The sequence below is a fragment of the Corvus moneduloides genome, chromosome 13, assembly GCF_009650955.1.
Source record: "Corvus moneduloides isolate bCorMon1 chromosome 13, bCorMon1.pri, whole genome shotgun sequence".
Classification (NCBI taxonomy): domain Eukaryota; kingdom Metazoa; phylum Chordata; class Aves; order Passeriformes; family Corvidae; genus Corvus; species Corvus moneduloides.
This window is the reverse complement of record NC_045488.1, coordinates 19596749-19609001: the sequence shown is the minus strand read 5'-3', so window position 1 is coordinate 19609001 and position 12253 is coordinate 19596749. Positions and strand designations below refer to the sequence as shown.

Genomic DNA, 12253 nt, shown 5'->3' with positions numbered 1-12253 from the left:
TCAAAATGCATTTCTTCGTGACAGGTAAATGGGAAAGGTGGTTTTAGCACAACTGCAGTTTGTACAGGTTCTGTCAGCTGTTACTGAGAGTGTGAGAGTTTAGACATTTCAGATAATAAATGCTCTACCTTATGTGTCATTCTCAATTCTTGCAGTCCACATTTGTCCAGTTAAAGCAGGGAAGGAAATCTATGTGAGCCTTTGAACTGGTCTTCAGTTCTTGGACTGAAGGCAAAGGTCCAGTTTCAAAACTGTTACAAATTGTTAGTCTCAGCTTGGGATTTAATACCAGATCCTCTTGCCATGTCCGGGGCAGAGAAGGGCAGGACTTGCCTGCACTGGAGTACCACTGGACCCCTAGGGAAAGCTCACAGCAGGGAATGTGACCTACTTGTTTTGGAACTCTTCATTGACATCTAATGACCAGGTCGGAGCCCAGGTGAAGAGACTCCTAATTTGCTTGCTTAAAACTAATTCCTATTGAAAAACACAGGTTTTCTTAAGCTTTTGTGTTTCAAGTTTATTACACCTTGTGTCAAACCAAATCCAACTGCTCATTGTGACTAATACTATCCCTGTCCCAAATTCTGTGGGTCAGTGAGCCAGTTAAAGCTTATTTGTGCTCGCTGGAGGGTAACAAATGCTCTGCTGAAGCTGGAGCAGAGGGGGCACAGGGAGATGTGTGGCTCTCGTGCCTGAGCTTCCTGCTTTAGTGATGATGTAATAGCACTGCTCAGAAAAAAATTTGTGTTTTCTAGAGTGAAATTCAAGTCCAGTGCAGTGCAAGTCTTGTAACTGGCAAGGGGAAGAACCTTTGTGCATTTAGTTCATGGGCAATGTTATGTTCGTGTACTTCAGAATAATATAAATGTACTGTAAATCGTAGGACGTGGGAGCTCTTTGCAGCGTACATTCCATCTTGACCTTTGCCTTTGAAAATATGGCAGGTGATGGAGTTAATCTGTGGAGAAACAGGAATTCTGTGGAAGGGAGCTGGGAGCCAAATCCCTGAAATCTCTTGGGCTGATGCTCGGCTGGGGGGGGGGGGGGGGCCGGATGGTGAGATAGGGACAGAGTGACACCATACTGATGGTGCATTAACACCCCTAAACAAACTTGGCTGAACTTTGTTTAGATTGGATTCTCATTTGTGAATATTTTGACTCAGATCAGATTTTTCCCTCTTTCTTCTCTGCATGTCAGCACCAGCAATCCCTGTGTAATTCTGTTTGACAAGTTTGCGCAGAGCTCACTCGGAATCCCGAGCTGTCAGCAGAGTGATGGTTACATCTGCAGCCTGTGTTCTTCACTCCCTGCCTGCTCCAGTGTGCACTCAGCAAGAGATTTCAGCTTTATTAGCGTGCAGTGAAGGCTCTGTGTGCTGACACTGCTCAGGTTTCTGATTGACTGAATATTGCTTTTTGAAAATGATCAGAACCTGTACTATTGCCCCAAGCAAAAGGTGACACAGAAGCAGCAAGGGCAAGATGTATCAAGGCACAAGGGTGTCTCTGATTAATGCTTTCTTTTTTCCAGAACAAAAATTCAAGATGAAGTTTGATGACCCTGAAAAGGAAACAAAATGGAGGAAAATGATTTTGAATAAGGAAAAATTAATTTATGACATTTGCTAGGGTTGATTTCAGTGAGGCTAGTTCTTGGTAACATTCTTAAAAGCACAGGGTATGTCTCACCATTCACATAAATACACTGGAAATAAAGATGTTAAAAGTTATAAAAAACTCTCCAAGCCCTATTCATTTGCAAATAGAAACCCTGATTTGGGGGCACTGTGAGGAAATGTCTCTAGATAATTTAAGTTTCTGTAAAGGTGTTGCTCTTCCTTCTGTAACTTCTGAAGTCAGCCCTGGCTTAGATGCACTGTCACTCTGCTCTCAAATTCAACAGAGTAAAAATTAGGCAAAGAAAGGCTCTGTCCTGGAGAGACCTCTAAAAATCTATTGCTGATTGCTCTGAGGTTCATGGCCAGCAGCTGCTGGAGGGGTCAGTGGTGTGCTGATCCCACCTGAGCTGTGCTGCCCTGGCACTGAGCTGTGCTTGTGTTGGATAATTTGCAGTGATACGGCTGTTAGTGTTTGCCTTTATCCTGCCACGCACCGTGTTGTCTCCAGACATCTCTTTGAGCGGCATGTTTGTGTCTGTAGAAGTTCTCTGTGCCGTGTGTTTGTCTGCTGTTGTGTCAGCCTTCAAGCACCCTGGTTTTGCGGCCTTTCTTTGCTATTCACGCATCCCGAGGAGTTAGCAGTGAAATTGTTGGTTATTTCCTCTCTCTAAATGCCTCTTGTCAGGTACCAGCTGTCTTTGTCACTGTCTATAGAGTTGCCTGCAAAAGTTTTTCAGATCTTTCCTTTCTTCCCGTTTCGTGATAAATTTATCCTGACAGTCCTCTCTGCGCATTAATCTTCTTTGAATAGCTTGTTCACATGAGCTTCCGTAATTGATAGCCTTGCCTGGAACTAAAATTATTTAACCTGTCAAGCTCTTTTCTTTCACCACAACCTTCGGATCTTATTCTTCTTTTGTTATGGCTCTCGATTTTGTTTTAGAAAGAGTAATTGTGAGCCCATAGGGTTCTTATTTTTACGCAGTCTATTGATGAAGACCTGAAGTTCCTTAAATGATGAGGCAATCTGTGTGCCTTATCTTTAGGGCTTCTCTTGAAATCCCACAGGGGTTTCATTGGCCTTGCTATTAGAATGATCTTCAACAGTAGCAAATAAATGACTGCATGGTTTGCATGCCCTCAATTCATTTTTTCTGGCATTAGAATGTTGTTTTAGCTGTTTCGTGGTGTCTGTGGAGATCAGATTCATTGTGGCTGCTGCAGCTTTTGCTGCTGCTGCTGCTGGAGTGTTTGTGTTGCTTGGCCCTTGAACTGCAGTTCCTGTCTCCAATTTTCATGGTACTGTTTCATCTCCTCCATCAGCAGATCCATTTCTTCTGTATTTCTGTGCTATTCCTTGCAACACTTCCTCAGCCTGACCATGTGCCATGGACTGACATCCCCACTGCTTTTCTTGTAGTTGTGGTTGTCAGCAGTGACCTCTGTATTTCTGAAGATCTTCCTTCAATCATTTTTGTTGTTCCCATATCATTCCTGGAATAATTCATTGATCTCTTCTTCATATCACCTGACTAGAATTTGGATTTGCTTGTTTTGCCAGGTAGAACATCATATTCCACTGATATGTTTTCCTTGTCCAAACACCCTTTAAAATTTTCGGATGTGTAGTAGATATAAGGGAGAAATTATTCCTGGCTATGAGGGTGGAGAGGCCCTGGTACAGGCTGCCCAGAGAAGCTGTGGCTGCCCCTGGATCCCTGGCAGTGTCCAAGGCCAGGTTGGACAATATTTTGTGCAATATTTTGCTATTTCTCACTAAGGTTTTTTGTGTACCTTCCCCATGTCATCGGATAATTGAGCTTGGAAGGGGCCTTGGGAGATCTGGAGTTCAGTTGTTTGTTCAGAACAGCTCTGAGGTGCCACCAGGTCACTCTGTGTGTTGCTGTGTGTGTACAGTACCTGTGTGTGTGTGTGTGTTACTGATGTGTCCAGTGACATCCTCTCCCTTCCTTCTGGCCAAGGGACACTGGTTTTAATCAGCACGTGCCATGCTGTCCATGCTGGCACGGCTGTGTTTAACTAAGTCAGGATTCTGGTTATGCTCTGACATTTCTCATTTGTGTTCTGTATCCCTCATACTTCCCATTTCAGTTTAGTCAGCCAAGGACATTTGGTAGGTTTTCTTCTCTCCGTGTTACAATCCTTGTAAAAATCCTCTTCCCAGAGGAGCTGTCTCCTGCCTGGATTTTTGGTTGCATTCTCCCCTGTCTGGTTTGCCTAAAGCAAGGGGGGAGAATGATGTGCTGCTTGGTGTTTGTAGCAAGGACTGGGAGCATCTGGCCTTATCCTAATTCAGGTGGTGCTGGACTTGTGTTCTCCAGGAGTGTTTGTAATTACAAAGTCTGCTCCATTTGCCAGTGAGATCCATGAAATATGTCTCATTAACAGGAGTGTATTTTAAGCTGTTTCACACCTCTGCCACTCCAACAAATGATGCTGAATAATGTTGGAGAGAAGGAGCTGTGATAATTTAATGAAGTGTCCACAGATGGCTGGACTTACTAATTTTTTAGCAGAGTTGGGGTGAGGAGCTGATGCACTAACAAAATAGGTGGCATCTTTGTGATCTGCTTCGTTGCTGAAGGGTAGCAGATGTTGGAGCTGTCCTGACAATAGGGGATCATGTTCCCATTCTCCAGTACCTCCTCGTGGTGCTGAAATCTCCACACTTCCCAAGAGGCTGTTTGGGGAAAGGAGTCGTAGTTATGGATCTGTCACGAGTTCAAATTTGACCAGGCAGACAGGAATGAGGGAAAATTCAAGTGCCTGAAAATTGTGAGCAGTTTGTGGGATCATTCACAGACCAGCTGGATGAATTTCAGATTGAGAGTGGAAGCTGTAGGGTGGAACGTTTGGAGCTGGTGCTGCTGAAGTTAGTTTAGAGTTGGGTAAGTTAGGAGAAACTTGAGTAAAAGTTAACTCTGGGCAGCAAAGGCTTTTCACAGATGGTATCCAGGAGGGAGGAGGATGGAAAACCTGCCAGCTGCTCCTGTGCTTTACGTTTTCCATATTGCAATAGAAACGGGGGAAAAAACGGAAAACATTTGCTGAGCACATCGAGATGTCACCAGAAAGCCTGAAAGCAGCTTTGGGAAAATGTTAATTGCACAAACATGTGATGTGTGTATGTTTAGAGCAGTTTATTGCTTGTACTAAGTGTTATCTTAAATTCCAGTCAGAGCAGAGGCAACAGAGTAGAGACGTGAGGAAAACACTCACAAAGGCTTGTGACCACTCGTAAAGGTACAGCCCTGGCACAGCAGGAAAAGGGGATTCCTCCACAGCTTTCTCTTCCCTAGAGACGAGGAGATGGTTCTCTTTGCTCACTTTCCTTTTGCAGTGTTAGTTTGGTGAGATGGGCCCCAAAAGGTTGGTTGGACTCTGTGGGGATTAAACGTGTCTGTGGCAATAGCATCCACCTTCAACGGGACAGCGTTGGCAGCGGTGCTGGCAGGCTGCAGAGCAGAGGCAGGTGTGACTCTGGAGTTACTACACTCAGATGAGCCAGTTATTTAGTAATGGTTGATAATGAAGGTTTTTTTCCTTTCAGTCTCCTTGGAAGTGATTGGCACTGACTGCAGTCACAGGGAGGCTGCTGAGCTAGATTGGCATCTGGCTCAGGGCAGTGAATTCCCTGATTCTGCAGACTCCAGGAGATGAAATACTGGCTCCATTGAGGGTAGGAGACTACAGCCAGAATTTTAACCATCTGTGTTTTCCAGGAGCATGGGAATTATTGCTCTTCTAGGCACATCTTTTTCAGAAATGGAGACAATGGGCCACAAATCTCAGTAACGCTGAGACGGGGAATGCTGATTGAATGCACCACATTTGCATTAATAGATTGTTCATTCACATTCCTACCATTGCTCTGGGCTTGGATGAGGGGAAGGGAGAGACAAAAGGGAAGGAGAAAAGAGGGACAGAATTGTCTTTCCCCCTTTCTCTGCCATTTGCATTGTCCTAGCAGAAATGAGGAGTTTGGGATGCATCTAATCCTTGTTATATGCATGTGAGTGCACTGTTACTTATGTGTTCTCCTGCCTGTGTTTAGAGAACATTCCAAATGGAAAATCATCCTTCCTAAATTGAGTTTATTAACCTGCATTCTTGCTAGGTCAGTAGTATTTTCCTTTGGTGTCCTAAAATCGATACCTAATGTATTTGTGCTGCCACAGAATGATTAATGTGTGTACAAACATGAAAAAATTGTCTTTAATGTCAGAAGCCCAAAGTGTCATTTATCACGACATTCCTTTACCAAAAGATGGGCTGATGTCTTCAACTGATTGCCCTGCAACACATGGGTGAGGGGTGGGGGCTGCTTCCTCATTAGGAATGTATCTTCCATCCCTGGCAGTGTCCAGGGCCAGGCTGGACAGGGCTTGGAGCACCCTGGGACAGTGGGAGGTGTCCCTGCCCTTGGCAGAGGTGGCACTGGATGGACTTTAAGGTCCCTTCCAACCCAAACCATCCTGGGATTCTACTCATCATTAGAACTTCTTGCTCAGCCTGCTTGATTGAAGTGTTTGGGAAATACAAACCACTAAGAAAAAAGTATCAACTTCTAAAAAAGTTAACTTTAAAAATGGTTTTAAAAGTGTTTGTAGTTTAACTAGACTGAATTGGCTTACATGGTAATGCATTTAAAAATGATTCTAGAAAGTTCAGGAAATGCTGGCTTAGAAGTTGATAATTGATATTTTGGAGAGAGAAAGAGCAGCTCTGTAATGGAAGGGTTCTGGGCTGGGAGATGAAAGGGTATTTTCTAGTGGGTCACTGCTGCAGGAGGTGTGCCAGCACTCCGGGACCTGCTCCTGGATTTATAAACAGGTCTCTGAATTAATGGTAATTAAGGCCTGGATTTGGAGTGCTTTTTTATAATGCATCATGATTGGTTTGTGGTTGTTCGTTGGCTAAAGCAAAGGGTCCTCCTCCACAATGGAGGCTTTTAAGCAGTGCAAATTGCCAATAATTGTAGAATAAGAGAAAATTACTCTTTAGGACAAAATTACAGGCTAGGTTAAAATGTATATTTTAAAACCACACAGGACTATGACGAAATACAGGTTTTAGTGGCATTTGAGGTGACTTGGAAAATGAACTGTAATTTCATTTCTAGTGAGTAATGAAACCATCTTGAATAAGGCTTATTTAACCTCAATGGAGCACCTGCACACAACAGAAGGCACAAGGTCTGTCTTGTCCAGGAAATGAACAGTACTTGTAAGGGATTTAAATGAAAGCATATTTGAGCTGTATGTCAGAAATTGCAGGGCTTCAGTCAAGTTGCCAGAGTGGGGCTGTACCAGTGGTAGTTGCTGGGAGCAAAGAGATGGCAACAGGTGAGGTGGAAACAGAAGTTATGGGGTCACCTGGCTGAAGGAGGAGACCCAGGATTCCCTCCCAGGCTGTAGAAAGAACTGGCTTAATATGTAGGGCTCTTAATAAATGAGGATATTGAGAGAGATAAGAATCAGAGGTAATTATGAACATTTAATGGGTTCTGTCAAGGAGATTTTCAGAAAGGACAGGTGCCTCAGAGACTGGAGTTCAGAGGCTCAAGGTTAACAGCCTCATCAGCTGTAAGAACAACCTATTTGCCCACGGAATTAGAGAGTGTGGCAAACGAGGAGACCTTGTTACCCTTGCTGTGGCCTCCATGGTCTCACAGGAAGAATTAAATAATGCTCCAGACTGGCTAATGATGGAACTTCTGAGCACAGTGTGCAAAGTCAGGCAGGTGCAGAGATACCTTGGGATTGTGCTGAGACAGAGGGGTGGGTGATTCAGGAGAGGAAAAGGTTACTTGGGTTCTAGGATTGATTGTGCAGAGCCACTGAGATGGTTCCATCTTTTGGGAAAGTTTTTTCGATAGAAAGAGAAGCAGTTTTGTAATAATTCCGTGGATGTTTGTGATCTGAAGTTACTCTAGGCACTTGGGTTTGTTGTTCTGCCAGGGGTGCTTGGTGGGAGAGCAGGAGGCATTGGGGATCAGCTGGAGCAGAGGAGGTTCTGACTGGGTTTAAGGAGGGAGTTCTGCTCCATGAGGTAGAACAGGTTGCCCAAGAGTTGTGCAGTCTCCACCCTTGGGGATTTTTGAGGTCTGACTGGACAAATCCCTAAGTAACCAGCTCTGATCTTGCAGCTGACTCTGCTCTGGCCGGGTCCCTTCCTTCCCAAATTCTCCTGTCGTTCTGTATCTTTAAAGGTGAATAGGATGTTAGGAGAATGAGGGAGAGAAACTAAAGGTTGTAGCTTCATTAAGCAGAAGGAAAGTTGAAAGAAAGAAACTGGATTTTTTTTGTTCCTATGAATACCTTGGAGGGACTGGTGGATAAATATCAAAGATGCAAAATAATACCAAAACAAGGTCAAGATCAAAGGATTACAAGTTGGTTGGAAGTGCACTGGGAGGGGAAACTAGAAACAGAAGGTTTCTTGGAGGAATGAAGTTATGGAAGGAGTCCCCAGGTAGGATCCTGACAGAGGAGAAAATATGTAACAGCTGGAGATGAACTGTACAGGGTTGTGGAAGGAACTTGACAGGGCAGAAGTGATTCATCTGTTAGGAATCTCCTCTGTTAGGATTCAATCTGGCTTTCCTGAAGGATCGGTCCTCCTACTGGTACATTCCGGGTGCATCCGTGATAGGTATGAAATGAGACTTGTAAAAACAGTGGGTTGAACTGTGGCAGATTTGATCATTTCCCTGTGCAAAATACTTGGGATAGGGTGGCTGTGGCTGGCTGCCCATCCAGCTGTGCCTTCACTCTGCTCCTCAGAAGGATGGAGAGGAAATAAGATTAAAGTTACTGAGTCAAGATGGGATCACTCCCAGTTACTGTAATGGCAGAACAGCCTTGACCTGGGGAAAATTAATTTAATTTCTTGACAACTAAAGTAATTTGAGTGGTAAGAAAACAAAACCAAACTAAAGCACCTCTCCCTGCCCTCTCCCCATTCTCCAGGCTCAACTCCCTGCCTTCATTCCCAATTCTTCAGCCTCATGCTCTACCCTGGTCTCCCCAGGGCAACACCCAAAGCTGTCCTTCCTGCTCTCGCTCCTCCTCCTCTGACCTGCCCACTCCAGGGCGGTGCCTCACACTTTCCTCACTGCTGTCCCTTGGTTTTCCCTGCCTTGGATGTGCTTCATGGATGTGCCCCCAGCTTCACCGGCTGCCTCAGCTGTGGCTCCATGGAACCAGCTCCAGCTGTGTCCCCAGCCTCTTCCCACAACTGCCCAGCCCAACTGTTACGCCATTAAGTGGGCTCTGGGTGTTTCTGGAGAACATTTCTATGGAAAAGGTGACACTGGAGTTGTGCAGTGCTGCCAGCTCAGCTCTGTGGTGTGCCCTGGAGAAACTCAGGTCTCGGCCACACTGAGAATGGTCATATGCAAATATTTCTCTCAATAATATTTATCTCAGTATTTACCTTGTGCACTGTACAGAGGCTTTTGTAGCTGGAGGTGGTAAATGAAGCTGTTGTGTAGGCTGCGTTGTAGAAGCTGTGGCTGCCCCATCCCTGGAAGTGTTCCAGGCTAGGTTGGACGGGGCTCGGAGCAACCTGGGCTAGTGGAAGGTGTCCCTGCCTGTGCAAGGAGTGGAACTGGATGAGCTTTAAGGGCCCTTCCAACCCAAACCAGTCTAGGATTCTATGATTACTTAAAGGTTAAGGTTTTTAAAGAGTTGGAGAGCAGCTTAATGTTTAAAAAACTACATTCACGAATCTTGACTTGCATCTCCAAGCTTTGGCATCATCATCAGAACATCTGAGAGTTGTTGTTGTTTCGGTTTTCTTGCAGGTCTGCCCAGGTTCACGAGCCAGCCGGAGCCCAGCTCTGTGCACAGGGGCGGCAGCGCGGTGCTGGGCTGCGAGGTGACGGCGGAGCTGGCGCCGCTGCTGCGCTGGGAGCGCGACCGCCAGGCGCTGGCCCCGGACCGGCGCGTGCTGCAGCTGCCCAGCGGGGCCCTGCTCATCACCAACGCCTCGGACACGGACGCGGGGCTCTACCGCTGCGCCCTCGACGGCGGGGGCACCCCCAAGTACAGCGACGAGGCCGAGCTCAAAGTCCTGCCAGGTACCCACTGCTGCTCTCTGCGCTCAGCTGATTCTGGGGCTCCGGGCCCTGAGCTCTTCAGGGGTGGAGACAGGCTGGAGACACTCAGGGGCTGCCTTCCCGTATTTAATGGTTCAGCTTTTAAGGCATTTTGGGGAAAAAATGTTTAAAAGCCACCAGTAATACACTTCCGTTGTGATGTGATACAAAAGGGGAACCGAGTGTTTCTTTGGGTGTAAATGTTTGGGGATGTCTACATTTTTTCAGGTTGAATCCCATGTTTCAAGCCATGTGGAAGTTTCCCAAAAAAACTGGTGCTTACCTCCTGGCTCTTGGGATGCTTAAGCTGAGGTGCTTTTAATTCTTCCCGTATTCAGGAAGTTCTGACTGTCTAAACATTGGGACCTTTGGGGAAGTCTCCAATGCAGGGTCTTTGTCTGAGCACCTGAGCTCTTCACAGTGGCTGGAGACAGGCTGGGGACACTCACAGGCTTCCTTCCCATATTTAATGGTTCAGCTTTTAAGGCATTTTGGGGAAAGACTTCTTTAAAAAAACCCCCAGTAATACTTCCATTGTGACATGATACAAAGAGGGAATTGACTATTTCTGGGAGTATAAAAGTTTGGGGATTTCTGAGTTTCTCAGATTGAATCCCATGTCTCAAACCCTATGGAAGCTTCGCAAAGAAATTGGTGCTTAGTCCCTCGCTCCTGGTATGCCTAAGCTGAGGTGCTTTTAATTGTCCCAATATTCAGGAAATTCTGGTTCTAAGCAGTGGGACCTTTTGAGAAGTCTCCAACCCCCAGAGGGGGGTGACATTTTATTTTGGAACGTTCAGCTTTGCCTGTTGTGCTGAAATGTTGAGGTATTTTTGTTAGAACAGAAGTCCAGTGCTGATGTAAACTGTTGGCACATTCAGTGTGTTCTGTTCCCAGTGACACTGTTGTGTCACCAGCTGTTCTAACACAAAAGTTTGAAAAGTGATCAAAAATAGGACAGGAATGTGGGTCATACTTTCCCAAACTAGGGAAATACAGGCTGTGTTTCATACGAGGTTCCTTAATTGTTACCAGAGCTGTCTCTTCTGGATTAGTCTCCATGTCGGAATTCTCATTCAGTTGTTGCTCTTGGAGAGCTGCAGGAGGGAGTTGCTCAGGGTTAGGCTGGACAATGTCATGGTTGGCCTGACCTGGTGTGGGCAGCTGGTGGACTTGAGGCAGGTGGGGGCACCTTCAGGGGTCCCTTTCAAGGAGTAGTTCTGTTTCTTGTAACTACAGCCCTTCTCTACTTAAAATACTAAATTATTCTGCAAACTACCCCAATTTTTACAATGGCAGCTCTCTTTTGGAATTGGGGTGTTGGAAATGAATCATGCGTAAAGTAGGCCTTTGTTCTGTTCAGTTCTTTAGCCTCTCCAAAGCCTTGTCTCTTCTCCAACTAAGGATACAGGGTTTGAAGGAAAGCACTTTTGGAAAAGATGCTTGATTGAATTCCTGTAGTTGGGATTGCCTTCATCTTTCTGCAGCCCTTCAAATGATGAGGATATTGCTGATGTTTTTGGAAACTGAAGATTTCTTGATAAACTTCTATATTACACTGATCTTTTGAATTCTTTTGGCACCAGCTGCAGTTTCCTTGCTTTTGTAATGCTTTGCAGAAGGTGATGAAATAGAGCTGTGTTAGGGAATTCAAAAGATGCTGTTTCTTTGCTCGGTCATGAATCCCAAAGTATTGATAGTGAAGTTTGGTAAAATCCCTCCCAGCAGGCTTTTTTTAAAAAGTGGGATTAAGCTGTTGAAGGGAAAGCTCCCTTAGTCTTGAGCGGCCCCATAATTGATTGTTTTGCCCGAGATGTGTTTGAAAGAAGGATTTGAATTAATCTGTTCTTCATTCAGTTTATTCCCCTTTTAAATGGTTATCTGATGTGTGGCTGACAGCAAACCCACCACTGCTTCCCAGGCTTTGAAACACACCCAGCACACTCCTGCATCCCAGGGATTTGCATCCACAGACAACGTTCTGCTGCTTAAATGTTCTGCTTTGTCTGATACCGGGCTGCCACTGAGCAGGAGGATGCATTTCTGAGCTCTGCCACTTCACAGCAGGTGCCTTCAAACATGGGAGTGCAAGGGAAAAATGTCACTTAATTTTTGGATCCAGTTTCCATTTACCTGTGAGCTGAACTCCCTGCTGGGAGCTTGGAGCAGTCGGAGTCATGTTTCCACGGAATCATCCCGGCTCCTCTCCATGTAAGGATGGTTGCCTGGAGATGTTGTGTCCCTGCTTTGCAGCCTGGCTGGCTGCACGTGCTGCTCCAGGTCCCTGTCACTGCGTTATCCCTGCCATGCACAGCAGGGCAGGCAGAGCAGTTCCTGCCAGGAATGTGGGCAGAGCCGCAGGGATGGGGCTGGCTGATCCAGCACTGCTCAGAGCTTGGCTGCCTCTGCCTGCGCCAACTCCCACATGGGATTTCCACCTGTTCTGCTTCCCCCAAGTGTCCTGGCACCTCCTCGTGTTGTGCCTTGGGGCTTGTGTGTGCCCTGAG

General features: G+C 45.8%; 1 protein-coding gene across 9 annotated transcripts in view; it reads left to right on the top strand.

The window, feature by feature from the left end:
- NEO1 (neogenin 1) overlaps positions 1–12253 on the top strand; it is a 175134-nt gene that overhangs the window by 62468 nt on the left and 100413 nt on the right. For all 9 annotated transcript variants that reach the window (XM_032123276.1, XM_032123275.1, XM_032123282.1 and 6 more), the window contains exon 3: positions 9453–9728. In XM_032123276.1, the coding sequence (XP_031979167.1) occupies positions 9453–9728 (276 nt within the window). The remainder of the gene's footprint in view (positions 1–9452; positions 9729–12253) is intronic.